General features: G+C 34.1%; 1 protein-coding gene across 5 annotated transcripts in view; it reads right to left on the minus strand.

The window, feature by feature from the left end:
• The window catches only part of Shoc2 (SHOC2 leucine-rich repeat scaffold protein), an 87,275-nt gene that overhangs the window by 55,498 nt on the left and 13,040 nt on the right, over window positions 1–18,737 (minus strand). For 2 of the 5 annotated variants that reach the window (XM_005403743.2, XM_005403740.2), the window contains exon 2: window positions 395–1,335. In XM_005403743.2, the coding sequence (XP_005403800.1) occupies window positions 395–1,097 (703 nt within the window). In that variant the 5' untranslated portion in view covers window positions 1,098–1,335. Of the gene's footprint in view, window positions 1–394; window positions 1,336–8,287; window positions 8,439–10,318; window positions 10,383–18,737 lie in introns of all 5 variants that reach the window. The other 3 variants (XM_013504084.1, XM_005403744.2, XM_013504085.1) reach the window with 3 other exon arrangements.

Genomic DNA, 18,737 nt, shown 5'->3' on the forward strand with positions numbered 1-18,737 from the left:
AAGTTAATGATTTAGACTATCTCAAAACAGAAAATTTAAAAAGGGTTGGGGATACAGCTCAGTACAAGGCCCTGGATTCAATCTCCAGTACCATGAAACAAAGAGAAAGATGGCAACAACTTAAAAATTTGGCAAACATCTTTTAAATTCATCTTTTTCAGCAATCATCAATGAAATTTAAAGCAGATTACATTTGTATGATAAAGATCTAAATACATCTATTTTCTAACTCAGGTCTTAAGTCTAAACTCATGTACTATTAAGTAGACCAAATTTAGAAACTAGCTGTTTCAAGTAAGTATCAGGAATTTTCTGATACGGGAAAGTGCCCAATAAAGTTATTTTGCATAACAAATACTAAAAATAGTAATGATGATAACCCAAGTCCTCTTACCAATTTCAGCAGGTAGTTGTTTGATTTTGTTCTCTCGAATGCTAAGCATGCTGAGTTTTGACAGGTTTTTGATGTCCTTTTCCACAGTAGTTATACGATTAAAGCGAAGGTAGAGAGTGGTGAGAGAATCCAGCCTATATACCACTGAAGGAATTTCTCTCAGTTTATTATGCCGTAAATCAAGCATCCGAAGCTTCTTCAAGTTATCAAGAGAGTCAGGCAAACTGGTAAGTGAATTTTCACTTAGAGCCAGTGTCATGAGATTTACTAAACAGCCCACCTCTGCTGGGAGGGACTGTAATTTGTTACTGTATAAATAAAGTTCTGTTAATTGAGTCAACTCTTTGATTGATGATGGTAATACGTGTATAGATCTCTTGGATAAATCCAAACGCATTGAATTCTCTTCCCGGCATTTGTTGAGCTCCTTAGTTACTTCTGCATTACTGCCTTTTTTCCTAGGTCCAGTTGCTGGATTTGGCCGTTTGATCGTGTTGTCAACTGAAAAAGCAACCCCTGGTTGGGCAGCACTGGAATCCTTCTTTCCATCTTTGGCATCTTTCCCTTTGGTTTTAGGTTCTTTTTCTTTGCTTTCTTTCCCAAAACCTCCAGAGGCTTTTGCCTCCTTTTCTCTTTCCTTGGCTGATGGTACTTTGGGATCTTTCTCTTTAGAGTCTTTTTCTTTTCCTAAACTAGTACTCATGGTGGCTCAAACTTGGATAAAAAAACTACATGAACTCCTTTTATTTTGTTTGCCAGCAATCCAAATTCAAAGATGAAAAGACACAGATCCTGCACAATCAAAAACGTGTTGACTTGAAGACGTAATCAGCATGGACCAACATCTGTTACATGTTGGATCTAAAAGCACTATGCCCATTTCTGATAACTCATTCCAAGTGGTAAAATGGTGCTGGTCAATCAATGATTCATTAGAATTCCTGAAATATAATATAGAGAGTATTAAATTACCTTAGGTTATAATTTATATTATGTAAATAACCTCTGAGCAGCAATAACTGTTAAGATAGTATTTTAATACTCTGTTTCTCAAGTATAAAACCAAACTAATAAAGGTTGAAGGTAAAGGGAAGGTCAGGAAATAAATTGTACTAATGAAAAAAAAAGTTCCCGATGAAGTCTAAAGGGACTTCCCATAGTCTATAAATAATGTTCACTGTATCTGAAGTTCAAGCCACACTGATACTTGAGCTGTTACAATTGGCTGCAATGCAGTAGTAATAAATATGAATTAAGTAATTCTTATATACATCCTGTAGCTCTTATACCTATTGAAATTCGGCTTTAACAACTATAAATGAACTATATAACTAGTCAGAGAACAGAATTTTGGATCTTGATATCACCACTATGCTTCATCTAATTAACTAACCAAGCTATTACCTGAAATTTTCACTTCTAGTAAAAATTTATCTTGTCTAGATAAAGTAAAAAATGATTTGGCACCCTAAAATTAAGTTTTGGGTCTAATCCAGATCTAAATTCGGTGACAATGTCAAACTTCTAGAAGAGAAAAAAGTATTGAGAATAATTTTTCACATATCTTAAAAAGTAAGTTTTTTTAAAAATCACTTTAGTTGTACAATGTTTTGGAATACAACTATGTTTGTCTTCCAACAACAAAAAAACAAAATTTGTCTTCCAACAACAAAAAAACAACTATGTCTGTCCTCCAACAACAAAATTTTAAACAGTATTTGTGTGTGTATGTGTGCATTACTAGGGACTGAACCCAGGGTCTCAAGCGTGGTACACAGGCACTCCATCACTGAGGTACACAGCCAGCCCCCAAATTTGAATCTTACACCCACTTATGTAATAAGAATATAAAATACTTGGTCTCAAAATACTTCAAAATTGCATCAAAAAAAATCAGTAAACTGAGAAGCTGGCAATGATGTTTTTATATTGGAATCTTTATCATCCCAAATAATTTTTACTGCTTATCACCAAATAAGCACCATGTATGGAACACTTGATGCAGGCTTTTGTCTATCTTACCTCACAACCACATCCCAAGAAAAATATTAAACCAATTTCTCTACCTGTAACCAATTTAAATCCCTAAATTGAAGAGTATGTCCATGTCCAATTTACATGAGAATATTAAAGCAACTAATAAAGAAAAAATTCAAAACCAAGTATTCCTGGTTCAAAATTCCATGTACATTCTTTCTTCTACACCATGCTGTATTTCAAAAATAAGTACCTTCAAACCGTAATTGTATAAAGATGCTTATTAGTTAATTCAGGTTTTTAATATTTTCTATTCAGAAGTTATATTAGTCAGGTTTCCATTCCTATGGCAAAATACCTAAAAAAGAGCTTACAAGAAATAAAAGTGTAATGTGCCTCATGGTTTCAAACGGTTTCCATGGTCACCTGGCCCTGCCCTGAGGCATTTACACATGAAGAGCACAGTGGAGTAAAGCTGTTCCTATCCTGGCAGCCAAGCAGCAAAAAAGATAGGGCCAGGTTCCCAATATCCCCTCCTCACGGGCATACCTCCAATGACCTAACTTCCTGCCATTAAATCCCATCTCTTAAAGTTTCTGCCATGTCACAACAGTGCCATCAACAGAGGGCCAAGCCTTTAGGGGACATTTAAGATCCAAACCACTAACAGGCTGTTCCTGAAGGCTGGGCCTAGTGGTGCACGCCTGTGATCCCAGCAGTTGGGAGGCTGAGGCAGGAGGATCACTGTGAGTTTGAGGCCAGCCTGGGCTGCATAGTAAGTTCAAGGCCAGCCTGAACTGCATAGTGAGACCCTGGCTCAAAAAAGTTCCTGCAAAGGACCAGATATTGCAAGCCGGACTGGTCTCTGTTGTGGGCATTCAAGACAATATATAAACTGGAGTAAATATGCTTTGAAAAAACTATTTACCAATATAGATCTCAGATTAGATGTGGACATTGGTTATTAGTTTGCCAATCCCTGTCCTAAATTCCTGTTTCAGGTTTTACATCATTTATTCTAGGAACTACATTTTATGCAAATTAGACAAGAAGTATTTTTTCCTTGCTCTTGTAATATATTCACATTACATTTAGCTATTTCCTAAGTAGATTTTCTGTAACCTAGGAGGAGGACAATTAAAAGGAAAATGGGATCAAGAAGCACCGACTTTTTCGGATCTATACTTGGTATAGAGACTATAATGCTAACTACCACATAGTATCTGTTTTTAAAAGTCAGTAGGCTATGTACACTAAATATATTCCTTAGCCTTATCTTAAATGTAGATGTGGGGCAACCCATTTGAGACCCCTCCTGTCTTTCAGGAAGTATTCCTAGTCCCCATTCCTTTTCTCCAATAAATGTTCCTTTTAACCTCCAAAAAAAAAAAAAAAGTAGATGTGACAGCTTCACAATATTAGATCCTGAATTACAAATGGCCAAGACTTCTGGCTCCAGATAAGATGGCTCATTATACTTTGTTCTTCCCACTAGTTACAACCTAAAATCCTAGATAAAATATATGATGCAACTAACAGAAGACTGAAAAATAAAGACAATAGACTAGGGACCTGGAACTTCAGGAATTACCTGGTAGTGAAGTCCATGAGTATTTTTGTTTTTTGTTTTTGTCCCCTGCTGCAGCCTAGGTAGTAGAGAGGCCCAGAATCAAAGAAGCACCCATAAGCACCAACAGGTAAGTTCCACAAAAAGTCTTATTAGTTAAAGCACTGCAAAGAGGTAGCACTGCAGAATGGGACTGACTAAACACGCCTACAAAGTCATATCCCTCCACCTCATCAACTGGCTCTGAGACCACAAAGACTACAGAATGAACTCCTTCCAACCATCTGAGCTATGTACTAACTTGAACAAAAGAAGAATACGTTGCATTTCATATAAGCTGTATGTGTGGACAGTGTGGAGGCCTGCTATCCATTCCCCTACTTTTTTAAGATAAAAAGTGGCAGTCCCCTCTTCCTCTTATTCTTACTGGTGTAAAAACTGTAACAGAGGCAGAGCTCTAGCCCTATTGACCATCACTTGGACTTCAGGCAAATGTTAGTAAACAGGTGATAAACCACCCTCTTTCCAACCAGAGAGAAAGGGAAAAGAATAAGAGAAGAGTGACATGAAGAAAAATTTTTTCAATCTATGCAGTATTTCCAAACATAACTCCTAGTAGCTCATGCATGAAAGCAACCAGAATAAAAACAAAGAATGTTATTGAATACTGAACTACCCATATTTCAGACTGGCTTTGTGGTAGCACACAATCAGGGCAGCCAGCATAACAATGAAAAGGTTTTGAAAACTAAAATGGAACCAAAGACCACAAAAATGGGTCAAGATATGTGTTCTGAACCAAATCAGCCAAATATCTGCTAAAAGAGAATACAAATATAAATAGAAACTCAAGTTTCTTAGGAGTCTCAAAATACTCGTAACACAGTCCAAAATTACTCATCATATCAAGAACTAAGAAAATACCAATTCTAAGAGAAAAGACAGTCAACAGACACCAACACTGAGATGATGCAGATGTGGAATTATCTGACAAAGATTTTGAAGTGGTTGTCTGGAAGGAAAGCAGGCAGGTAGGCTCACTTCAATGACTATGTAATTATGTATACTCTTAAAACAAATCATTAAGTAGAAACTCCTGGCAAAGAAATAATAAAGAAAATTGAAAATCTTACAGTTAAAATTTCATAAATGAAAAATTTAAAACTCACTAGATTGGCTCAATATAAGAACAGCAATTACAGAAGATTCAGTGAACTTGAAGAAAGATCACTAGCAATTACCCAAATACGCACAACACAAAGAAAACCAATTTTAAAAACTCAATAGAGTCTCACAGAGATGTATAACAACAAAACATCTGTTTTTTAAGAATTCCAAAATGACAGAAGAAAGTAGGTCTAAAAATGATGGCTTAAAACTTCTGAAATTCAGCAAAAGACATAAGCTTACAGAGAGAAAAAGCTAAGCAAATTCCCAAGAGGAAGAACTCGAAGAAACCCACGCCTACATATCTGATAATCACATTTCTGAAAACTAAAGATAATAACAACAAAAAAGTGTGACCTTATAGAAGAATAATGATTTGAATGACACTGAACTTCTCAAAAATCACAGGGCAGAAGGATGTAACAAACATTTTTCAGGTGTTAAGAGACCTGTCAACCAAAGATTATTTATCCTGTATAAACATGAAGGTAAGATAAAGATTCTAAAATGAAGGAAAATGAAGAGAATTTGATGCTAACAGATCTGCATTAAAAGAATTGTCAAAAAAAGTTCTTCAGACCGGAAAGCAAACAGATCAAAACTTAGAAAACCAGGAATGAAGACAGATGATCAATGGAACATATCTGACCGCTGTCTTTTCTGTTTGGTTCTATGAATTATGTTTCACTGCTGAAAGTAAGAAAAAATCATAATCATAACTGGGGTTGCGGACAGAACCCAGTGGTAGAACATGTGCAGAGCATGCATGAGGGTCTGTGTTCAATCCTCAGCACCACAAAAAAAAAATCATGTAACTCTTGAGTCCACTGTCATACAACAACCATTGTTAATTTCCTATCCTCTGAGTCCACTGTCAATGTATGAAAAATAACACTTAAGACAACTGTATCATAAAGAAGGTAAAATAAGTCACGCTAAGATAATAACATTCTACATGAAATGGCAATGGCTCAATGAAAGTTTATCAAAAAACTGGGTATTCTACTATTAGAATGTTCTGTGAATATCAAACTGATCTAGTTGGTATATGGTGTTTTGGGTTATTACACATCCATGCTATTTTTCTATATCGCAATTTTGTAATACTAAGAGGGGATGCTGAAATTCCCAACTATAAGTGCAGATTGTGCATTCTTTTTACGTTTAACAGATTAAAATACCTTATATGCTTTTAAACTCTTTCAGTATATACATATTTAGGATTGTTTTATCTTTTTGGTAAATTGATTACCTTTATGTAACTTTCCTTTCTGTCCGTGGTACTTTTCTTTATTCTGGACTCTACTTTGGTATTAATATACCCATGTACTAGTTAGTATTTACTAGAGAAACAGCACAATCCATCTCACCTTTCCTTTGATTAGTGTTTTTAATGGTATACTCTGTTCTCCTTTAATTTTTTTTATTTTGAAAATAAAAGAAGGAAAACATTAACAGACAACCATTTACAAAATAGCTCCCCTTTACTTTTGATGACCCTATGTTGTTATCTGAATTGAGTTTCTTGTAGACTGTATAGTTGGGTTATGCTTCTTGTAAATTCATTCTGGCAATCTCAGTCTTTTAATCACCTACCAGTATAATTATTTAAATACAGGATGACCCAAGATGCAAATTTTTTTTGTTAATTTTTATAACAGGAAATATAAAAATGACAATTTAATCAAATTTATTCAATAATTTTTCTGTATGTGGTATATCTTAAAACATTCAATACACAGCACAAGGTTACAATCTGGACAGTGGTATCTAGACTCTTTCCAAATTTTTTGCATTACTGTCTTTCTTTGAACAATATGCTGGTCTCTCCTTTTTATCTGTGGGTAATATAATTTCAATAAAATGTCTCACCAATAAACATCATGGTGAAGAGGTCAATGATTGACATTTTGGTTGGCATTTCACTATTTCATGTTTTTCAACTGGTCTATTAGACCTAATCTAAATTGTAAATGACTTTTTGAACCCCTTGTTTTGATAAATAACAAAGGACTTCGTATTCTTTGGTCCAAAAGATGTATAAATGTTATAATATTTTTTTCTTGCTTTTGGATTACAGGATAGCTTGTGAGATGTTGGCCAGCTGTGTCAACACCACCCACAGAATTACTGTAATCACGGACCACTAGTGAAATTTTCTTCCTTCAAGTTCTATCACTTCTGTATTGTGAATAGCTGACAGTAAGGACACATCTTTTCTTGTCTTTCCATTGCATAACAACAGGTTTCTCCTCTCCTATATGCTAACATTTCTCCCTTACTCAGTTTTTTCTTTTGCAGATCTTTTGGCACTATTTTCCTATTCAGTCTCAGTGTCCCAAAGGTGTCTGCAGCATTAATGAGTTCTGGAGAAGCATAAAAATTTCATTTAATGTACTTATAGTAAGAATTTTTATAGACTGTAGCACAAAATTATGTTATTTTTCACAAATAAATATGAATTAGTAAAAGAAAATAACCAAAACTTATTATTAGATTTCATTAGAAATCTTCATTATTAGATTTCATCAAAGGTAAATACAATGTTCTAAATAAAAAGTATGCAAAAAATAGTTGATATAAAACAAATAGACAGACATATGAGTCTATCTCATGCAAACAGGAATCAACTGGTTGAAAGGACACCTGGCCAACCTCAGGGATAATGGGTCCATAAACAAGGACACTGCCCAAGTGATGCTTGGGGTAAAGTGCTAAGTGGTTAAGATCACTCACATTTAACGTAATTATTGCTATGTTTGGATTTAAGTGTGCCAACTTACTGTCAGCTTATTAGTTTCTGTTTATTCTCTCTGGGTATGTCTCTCCCCCCACCTTTCTATGGGGAAAGAAATGTTAAATGTTTTAATTAAATGTTTGTCTTAAATGTTTCTAAAGATTTCATTTTAATTTACAGTCTTTCAAAATATCACTTTCAAGGTTTTTTTCTTTTTCTTTTCCTGTAAAGATTGGAATACCTGTTCTTAAACTGCACTACTATTATCAACATTTTACCATTTCATGTATAATGTAATTATCTTAGCATGATTTATTTTACCTTCTTTATGATAACATTGTCTTAAGTATTATCCTTCATGCATTTACAAAGGAATTCAGAGTTACCTGATTTTTGTGTGTGTGTGCTGAGGATGTATGCACGGATATGCAAATATAGCACTTACCACTCTTATTTCAACAGAGTACTAAAAGTCCTAGCCAAGCCAGGCATAGTGTCACATGCCTGAATTTCCAGCTACTGGGGAGGCTGAGGCAAAGGATGTCAAGTTCCAGGACTGTCTGGGCTCCAGGACTGTCCGGGTAACTTGTGAGATCCTGTATCAAAATAAAATTTATAAAGGTTGGGGATGTTCCTTTGCACTAGAGCACTTGCCTAGCATGTATGAAGACTTGGATTCTGTCCCCACTACCACAAAAAATAGAAGTCCTAGCCAGTGCAGTAAGGCAAGAAAAATTTAAAAATAGTATATAGTTATAAAGGAATAAAACCATCACTTTTGACAGACTACGATTGCCTAAATGAAGTGATTCTCCAAAAACAACTTAGAACTATTAGAAAGTTCTCCATGGTCACAGAAAATAAGGTTAACATTTATCTCAATGAACCAGAAAAAAAAAAAAAAAAAAAAAACCACAACAACTAATGACACCAAAATTAAAAAAACAACCCCATTTGCAGTAGCTCCAAAAATTAAAACACCTGCGTATAAATCTAATACAACATGTACAGAATCTGTACGCTTAAATTACAAAACACTGGTCAAAGAAATCAAAGATCTAAGTAAATGCAAATTGATCATACACAGAAACTAAGGAATTCAATACTGTAAAGATGATAGTTCTTCCTAAATTGATCTATAGGTTTCACACACTGATGTTCACACATCCTGTTCATGGCAAGGCCATAATGTCATGTATGACTGCCTTACTGGGCAGCTTTTTATTAATTTTATTAGGAAAAAGATCAATGAAAGTGATTAGATCCCTTTGTGCCACTAAATGCACCACCACAGTATTCGTCTTCAGGTGGGACACTCATACATGTACCACCCATGCTGTAATTACATGTTAATATAATTTCTCTCAAAATTCCCTTGTGACTTTTTTTTTTTTTTTTTTTTGGTTTTTCTCCGGTACCAGGAACCGAACTCACGACCTTGTGCTTGCCAGGCAGGCGCTTTGCTGCTAAGCTAAATCCCCAGCCCCTCTTTGTGACTTTTTGTTAGGTACACAATGACATTTTAATTCTAAAATGTATATGTAAAAAAATAATAATAATAGCTGAAACAATTTTGAAAATGAATGAGGTCAGAGAACGATCATACCTGATTTTAAGATTTACTTAGGAAGTATGTGGCTAGAGCAATCAAGATAATTTGCTGTTGGCAGAGGGGCAGGCACAAAGACTAATGGAACAGAAGAGAGAACTCAGAAAAGGTGCTACATAAGTATGTGCAACTGATTTTTAATGAGAACAGATCCTATTTTTAGAGTAATTTTAGGTTTATAAAAAACCTGGCCCTAAGATAGTTACTGGTTTCCCCTATTATTAATATCTCACCTTGCTGTGGTGCATTTCTTATAATTAGTAAATCAATATTTATACAGTATCATTAATTAAAATCCACAATTTAAGTGAGGGTTCATTTATGCTGTGCCTCTTGTGAGCTTTGATATATGTATGATGACACATCTACCAATCATGCAGAATAGACTTACTGTCCTAAACCACTTGTGTGCCACTTAGCCATTCTTCTCTTCCTCCTCTCACCTTCTCCAAGCTCCTTCAAATTATTGCTATTTTTTTTTTAACTTTACTGCCTCCATAGCTTTGCCTTCCCCAGAATGTCGTATCGTTGGAATTGTACTTTATGTATACAGCCTTTCATACTGGCTTCTTTCATTAAGACAACGAGATTTAAGCTTCCTCAAAAATATTTTCTCAGATTTTCACAACTTTTAATAATTGAATGTTATTTCCCTGTACAGATATACAAGTTTATTTATCTACTGAGAAACATTGTGGCTGCTTCAAAATTAGGGAAATTAAGAATAAATCTACCATAAAAATTTGTGTATAGGATTAATGCAGACAAGTTTTCAGCCCATCTGGACAAATACCATGGACAGCAATTGTTGGGTCAGTATGTTTTGTAAGAAAAATCCAAAGTGGTCGTATCATGGTGCTTTCTCACCAGCAATAAAAGAGTTGTTCTTGCACTATGTCCTCATCACCATCTGGTAGGGTCCAACTAAGTTCTGAAAATGCAAAAGCAAATCATTGGTGTTGGAACAAATGGACTTCTATAGGCAAAAACTACATAAACCTTGACCTTATCAATAATCTCATACCTTTACAAAAAATAACTCCAAAAGAATCAAAGACCTAAATGTAAAAAATAAAGTTATAAAACTTTTAGAAGAAAGGAAGGAAGGGACAGGCATGGTGGTACACGACTATAATCTCAGCATTCAGGAGGCTGAGGTAGGAGGACAGTTGTGAGCTTGACATCAGCCTGGGCTACAAAGAGAGCTCAACATGAACTGCACAGGGAGACTTTGTCTCAAAAAGACGAAAACAAAAAAAAAAGAAAGGAAGAAAATGACCCAGGGTTAGGCAAAGAGTTAATAGGTATGACACAAAAAGTAAAATCCGTGACACAGAAAAAACTGACAAGACTTCATCAAAATTAAAACTCTGTACAGAAAAGACCCAGTTAAGATAATGAAAAGACAAGCTATAACCTGGGAGAAAGAAATTATATCAGTTTAAAACTCAAGTTAGAAAACAATGTAACCAGAAAATAGATAAAAACTTGAATACAGACTCCTCCAAAGACACAAATGGCAAATAAGTATACGTAAAGATGTTCAATATCATTAGCACTAGGAATAAGCAAGTACAGCCAGTTATCTATTAGAATAAGTAAATAAGAAATACACCCCACCCTGGTGAAAATGTAGAGAAGCTCTCAGTTACTGCTGAAGAGAATGTAAAATGAAATGCTCCTGAAAACAATTTCAGTCTCTCATAAAGTTAAACATACATATACCATCAACCCAGCAATTCCGTTCTTATGGTATCTATCCAACAGTACTGAAAACTTAGTTTTATATTAACCTTCATATATGTTTGTTGCAATTTTATTTGTAATACTTCAAAATTGGAAATAACCCAAGTGTATTTTTTTGAAAATTACTAGTATCTCAAAAAGTGTTTTTAACTAGTGTGGTTTTTTTTAAACATTTTTTTTTATTTTTAAAGAGAATAAAAAATAGTTAAAAAAAAAAAAAACATTAGAAATGATATAGAATTTCACTAAACAAGATGATAGGAATTCAACAATGGTTGTTATATTGCATACTGCCTTCAAATTAGTTGTTCAGATTACCAGATATAAGCATGCAAAATTGGTCAAAAACAATTAAAAAGAAAATTTAAGCATTAACTGTTCCTTTCAATAGACCAGTAGAAATCAGCAGTACAATTGTCCCAGCTATCCTGTGTATATACATATTTTTTTTTTCCCTTCCTTCTTTCTTTCTTTTCTCCTTTCCCTCATCCTAGTTGTTCCTTCCCTTTGAGAAGTTTCTTTCCCTTTCAGAGTATCTATTGTACCTTTTGAATTTTATTTACTCTTTCAGGTTCTTACATTAGATGATCTACACAGTGAAAATAATAGTACTCTGAATTTCAAAGAGATCAAAGAGGATTTCAGAAAATGGAAAGATATTCCTTGCTCATAGGTAGGAAGAACCAACATTGTGAAAATGGCCATAGTCCCAAAATTGTTGTAGAGATTCAACGCAATCCTGATTAAATACCATTAGTATACCTCACAGATCTAGAGAAAACATTCCTAAAACTCATCTGGAACTAGAAGAGACCTAGAACAGCAAAAGCAATCCTGGGCAACAAAGGAAAGGCAGGAGGCATTACAATCCCTTGAAATTATACGACAAAGCTACTGTAATAAAATCATCATGGTATTGGCGAAAAAATAGACCTGAGAATCAATAGAACAGATTAGAAGATGCAGACACAACTACAAACATACTCAGCCACCTTATCTTTGACAAAGGGGCCAAACATGTTCACTGGAAGAAAGATAGCCTCTTTAATAAATGGTGCTGGAAAAATTGCCTTTCCACATGCTGAAGACTAAAACTAGGCCTATCTGTATCACCATGCAGTAAACTAAAATCAAAATGGATCACAGATTTGAATATTAAAACAGATACCCAAGTGTATATAATGGGCAAATTAATAAACTATGGAACACCCATACAATGGAATGAATACTATTACACAAACAAAAAAGAATAAACTGTTCTCATACTCAAAAAGTTGGGTAGATTTCAAGGTCACTACGCTGAGTAAAAATACCAGTATCAAAAGGTTATATATCATATGATTCTGTTCACATACTATTCTTAAAGGACAAAACTGTAATGACAATAAACCAGTAATTGCCATGATACAGGTTTGAGTGAGAGTATGGCTATAAAGAGTTTCATATAGGTGATGAATAGTTCTTACCTTTTACAAAAATCTATACATATGATCAAATTTCATAGAATCAAATTAAACAGGCACACAGAGTTAAAATTGTGTGGTTTCTCGAATATTAGAGATCCAAAATATAAATAATTTAAAGAACAAAATAAGAGATGGCAAAAAAACAGGGCAGTAAACTCTATGGATAAGAAAGTGAACTGAGAGAGGGAGAGAAGAGAATGGGGAGAAGGTATAAAGATGATCAATATGCAATATGTATATGTACCAATTCCCCAAGATGAACGTAATTATTATGTATCACAAAAATATTAATTTTTAAAAATCACATAACTACACAGAATTATCTTACTATGTAGTTGAGGTTGGCCTTGAATTCACAGCGATCCTCCTGCTTCTGCCTCCTAAGTGCTGGGGATTACAGGCATGTGTCACCATGCCTGGCAAAACTGGTCTTTCTTAAACAAGAGCTGTAACTTGTAATTTAGTTAACAGTACTATACCAATGTCAACTTCCTGGTTTTAATAGCTAAGATATTATTAAACAGTGAAGAGAACAGAACTCCAAATGCTGTGAGTACAGAATTATTTAAAAAGAAAATTGTAAAAAACTACATTAAACAAAACAAATCTACAATACATAGCTATAAAGAAGCATTTTTTAAGTAAGTGCAATTTTTAAAACCACATTTTGAAAATAAACACTTTATAATTTTAAAAACAGATTAGCAATTCAAATAGGCTGGAAAAATATTTATCTCAATCTGACTCAATTTCAGATAAAAATTGTACCTGTTCAGTTTGAAAAGGCACATATTTCACAAACATCACCAAGAAAGTAAAGGTTTTCTTTGCAAGTATGAATACATACAAATATACTTTAGTTAACACAAGGGTAAAATAATGGTGAATGTTATCAGGAATATTCTGACATATATTCTACTATCTTCCAGATTAAATGTTTGTTCTTTCAAAAATAAACTGTCAGTTACTCACTCAAATATACCTCTAATTCTCATTGCAACTTCTTGAGACCCTTTTAAAACTTGTGTTTTAACGGTTACCTTCCCTTTAAGCAGTTACAGTCATCTATTAGAATATATATCAAGCATAAAATTTTAATCTATGGGCAGCCTTTCTCTCCTTTGCCCCAGAGAACTTTTCTCTAAACAGTTTTCAGGGATATACATATTAATAGTATCTTCAACTTTAGTCAATTAATTTTGGGTTCTTTCCTTATTCAAACTAGAATTATCTGCTTCAATAGATGCTAACTTGATCTCTCTCAAATTTCAAGCTACAGGTAATTTTTGTCTCATTTTTGGAAAGAAAATGCTAATATTTAACTGATACTTTTCTAGCTGAATAATTACAACTACATTGTACAGACAAAGTATCCCTCACCTGAAACATTTGGAACAAATGTTTTGAATTTTAGAGGTTTTTAAATTTTGGAATGTTAATATAACTTTCCCAGTTAAGTATTTCTAATCCAAAAATCTAAAATCCAAAGGCTCTAAAATCTGAAAGAGTCTTGGCATCATCACTGCTCCAAAAGAGCTTCAAATATTGAAGCATTTGGATGTTCAGGTTAGGTATTCTCAATTGATATAACGAAACCAGGAGGAAAAGAAACAGCTAAGAAAATCTTAATGTCACTAATAACACATAAAATTAATAAAGGAATGATCTTTCAGAATAATGTCTAAAGTGCTGGCCTAAGTGATCAGGTAGATGAAGTATGGATATTCAAATTAGTGAATACAGAAAAAATCATGTAGAAATATAACACATGGTGGTACTCTGAGGTAGATACTCTGAGGAAGATAAAGATTTAGGGATGGATATAAGAAGGGCCTATAAAGAAATAAAAGCTATGCATAAAGTGAGAAAAAAATATTGTCAAAGCAGTAGCCAGTTCAGCTGTCTGAATTTTAGAAACAAAAAGTTGTCAAAAGGATGTAACATACTGGTAAAAATCAATTACACTTATGTGATAAAAGAATTCCTGAACTACAGGGTTTGAGGAACTAGTGTGCTGAACATATCAAGGTACTTGAGAAGTACCTTGGTGGTGCACTGGGACAGGGTATGAATATCCATACCTCTAGCCTCTTGTTCCAGACCTTACCATATGCACTCATTCCAACTGTTTCTAAGTTGTATCCATCATAATAAACTGTAATAGTGCTTTAATGAGTTTTGTGAGTTGTACTAGTAAATCACTGAGTCTGAGGAAGAGTTTCAACAGCCAGCTGGTCAGAAATACAGGTAGCCCAGACTTGTGACTGGTATCTGAACTGTGGCTCAGTCTCTTGGCATTGACCCCTTTAACTTGAGGAATCTGACACAAACTTCTGATCATGTAAATACTGAATTACAAGATACCTGCTTGATGTCTGGAAAAACCAAAGACGACTAATGTAGGGAAACACTACCCCATTACGTATCTGACTGTGTGACCTACACATGTAAAAAAAACACATAAGGAACTGACAAACATCAAATTTAAAATGGTAGTTTCTCAACTATAGCTAAGGGTAAAGTTAAAATAGTATGTTAACAACAACAACAAAAAAGATAGTATGTTAACATATGTTTAGGTCAATTCCATAAAGTCCAAAGTTACGTTTCCACTTTGAAATAAACACTCAAACTCTGAGTTCCTTTTCTGGCTGTTTGAAAAACTCAGAACTCTTCATTAGTTAGATTAGTAAGTAAGCAAGCAAGCAAGCAAGTATTCAAGTAAGTAAGTAAACAAAGAATAAGTATTTTATATTTATCAAATTGATGAAAATACAAAAAGAACAGTGCTGGTAAGAATTACAAAAAAACCAGACACTCTTCATAGTCTGCTGGAGAGAATATGGTGAGACCCTTTTGAAAGACATTTTGACATCATCCATTTAAACTACTTTTTTGATTTAGAAATTAGAACACTAGAAATATACACAAAACTATTCAGATAGATGAAAATATATGCAAGAGGAAATTCAACACAGCAGTTAGTAAACTTGGTTTATTCTCACCCAGGAAAACACATGGGAGAATGACAAGATACAGACAAAGAGAAGAAACAGCACAGACTGAGGTAAAGAAATTTGAGACCAAATTCAAAAAGGTTAGAGCTAATAGAATGAATACACTGCCAGATTCTTTAGCCAAGGTTTTACAAGTACTACATAGAGGACATCAATGAACTAGACATCTTGATAACCTTCAAACTACAAGGGATGATGTAACCGTAAGTGGCAATCATCAAAGGAATGTGTACTTCACTGGCCTGGAATGGGCTTCAGCGTGCCCATTCTAAAGAAAGACATCTCTTTCCAGCCCTCAGTTAAACTCTCCCAGAGTATCTCCACACCTTCTGCTTTTACCCTATCCTCGTCTAACAGCATAAAACTTGCTGCCTAGGGGCTGGGGATTTAGCTCAGCGGCAAAGCACCTGCCTGGCAAGTGCAAGGTCGTGAGTTCGGTTCCTGGTACCGGAGGAAAAAAAAAAAACTTGCTGCCTAACCTCACAGGTGCTGAAAGTTTATAAACTATTGGATTTTAGTTATCTTCAGTAAATTACGATCCGAAAATACCAAAGGAAAATTTCATAAACAAAAAATTTATGAATTTTAAATTACGCACCCATCTGAACAGCATAATCTCACACACATTTAATGCTCCATTCCACCTAGGATGTGAAATCATCCCCTTGCCTACTGTCCCCTTATACTGCATATGCTAAGCTGACTTAGTTGTCATTTCTACTGTCCTACTGTAATAACTGTTCTATTAGATATTTTATATACACACACAAACACACACACAACAGTATCATCCAGTTTCAGAAATCCACTGAGTGTTCTGCAACGTATCAGGTAAGAAGAAACTACTGTATAGCAAACACACTATTAGTGATGACTTTGGCCAATCTGCTGGAGTTCAACTTTCAGCTCCATAACTTACTAGTCTATTACTTAAAGTTTTTGTGCCTTGATTTCTTCCTCTATAATAACGATATAATGTTTCTCAGGATTGTGATGAAGAGCAATAATATCAAATGTGTGTTAGAACAGGGCCTAGAATAGATAAAACACTATACAAGTGCTGGATATTATCATAGATAAGTGAGCAAACTGAACTGTAGAGAAGCATTAATATTTCCTTTTATGAAAACACACCTATATGAATAAACTCTCCATTTATGTACAAAACAATTGTGAAGAATATATAAAACTGCACATACAAGATCCTAAGTTCGATTCCCAGCACTGAAACAAAACAAAAAAAAACATAAAAAATATAAAAGAGGAGAAACTAGAAGTTTCAGAGTGCAACAGAAATTTTTATACTTCTGTATCTTTTCAATTTTGTACTATATGCATCGAACAGACAGAAACTATACTTCAATTACCTTTAAAAACAGTAAAGGAACCTAGTATAACTGAACTCAATGCCAGTTTTCTAGTTAATTCTGGCTAAGGCACACTTACTCAATTTCAATGATATCCAAATAAACTCTGAAGCACAAATTTCCTTAATCTATGAAAGTTCAAATATTTAATGTGTCACCATATAAAATACAGAAGGAACCTATCTTATGAAATAATACTTTAAAGACATACATACAGGAGTGTTCACTGCAATGTGCATACAAGTAGCAAGACTTGGTACTGGAAACACCTACATGTACATCAATACTCTAAATTATGGTGCCATACCACAGCATATTATACAGACATTAATAACATCAGAACCAGGCATAGTGGTACATGCCTATAATCCTAGCTACTTTGGAGGCTGAGACAAGATCAAAGGTGCAGGCCAACCTAGGTAACTCAGTGAGACTGTCTCAAAAATGAAAGGGGAAGGAGAAAAAAAAAAAAAATAGAGATGAGCTCAGTAGCAGGGCCTAACATGTGCAAGGCCCGATACAATCTCATACATACAGACATACATATTTATCACATATATAGTATAGATAGTATTATATATACATGTGTATACACACACACACTAGAATTTTGCATATAAAAGATGAATAGTAAATTCTGAGCTTTTTCCACATAGGAATACAGATACACTTCATACCTTCTTATTCTTGTAATTTGTAATATACCTATATTATAATTTAATCATTCCTGCATCAGCCTACACTGGGTTGCTTCTATTTACATTCTTAAACTTACATTAAAAACTTTTTCTTTTTTGGCTATGACCAAGGATACTTTATTGAGCATAAATCTTCACTCATCAGAACTAATACTTGTACAAGGCACAAGTGGAAAATGGAACTGTTAAGTCCAAACTGATACGCATTTTCAGTTGTTATTTCTAGTTCCAAAGAGCCTCCATCAGTTTATATTCTCCAACCTTTCAAACTATTAATCTTTTTCATTTCCATCTGATGTATGAAAAATGTTGTTATTTTAATCTGTGTTAGTGAGCAAATTTTTCTATTCTTCCACCATTTAAGGTTTTCAAATCTCACAGCTACATTGTAACACACATTGTGGTTTTAATTTTTCTTAATTTATACCAAGATTTAATAATTGAGAGCTTCATATAAAAATCTAGACTGCTACTTCTCATTAAAAGTACCAAAAGATTTGATTAAAAACATCAAAAGATCACTGGGTATATATTTTCTAATGCTAACAATCAACCAGCATTTAACAGAACATTCCCATTCTGAGTGCTCTTGAACTCAACCATCTCATACATTTGCCCTACTATACTCACCAGGGTATTTTTATTACTTGCCTGATCTCCTGTCAGAATTCAACTTTAGGACTCCCTTTCTTTTGGGTTATTTGGTTACATACTGGTTTATCAGGATTCTTTGTATGAAACATGTTAGTATCTTGTCTTATATACACATTATAAAGATTTCTTCCTCTCAGTTTTTCTTTTGATTTAATCCTATCATTCAAAAGTATGAGTATATATAAAATTTTACAAGTCCAGAAAAATACTCATCAAATGTTAATGTGTCACCCTTCATTTAAGTCCTTTTTTTTTTTTTTTTTTTTTTGGTTTTTCTCCGGTACCGGGAACCGAACTCACGACCTTGCACTTGCCAGGCAGGCGCTTTGCCACTGAGC

Source organism: Chinchilla lanigera, unplaced genomic scaffold (genome assembly GCF_000276665.1).
Source record: "Chinchilla lanigera isolate Chin_1 unplaced genomic scaffold, ChiLan1.0 scaffold00084, whole genome shotgun sequence".
Classification (NCBI taxonomy): Eukaryota; Metazoa; Chordata; class Mammalia; order Rodentia; family Chinchillidae; genus Chinchilla; species Chinchilla lanigera.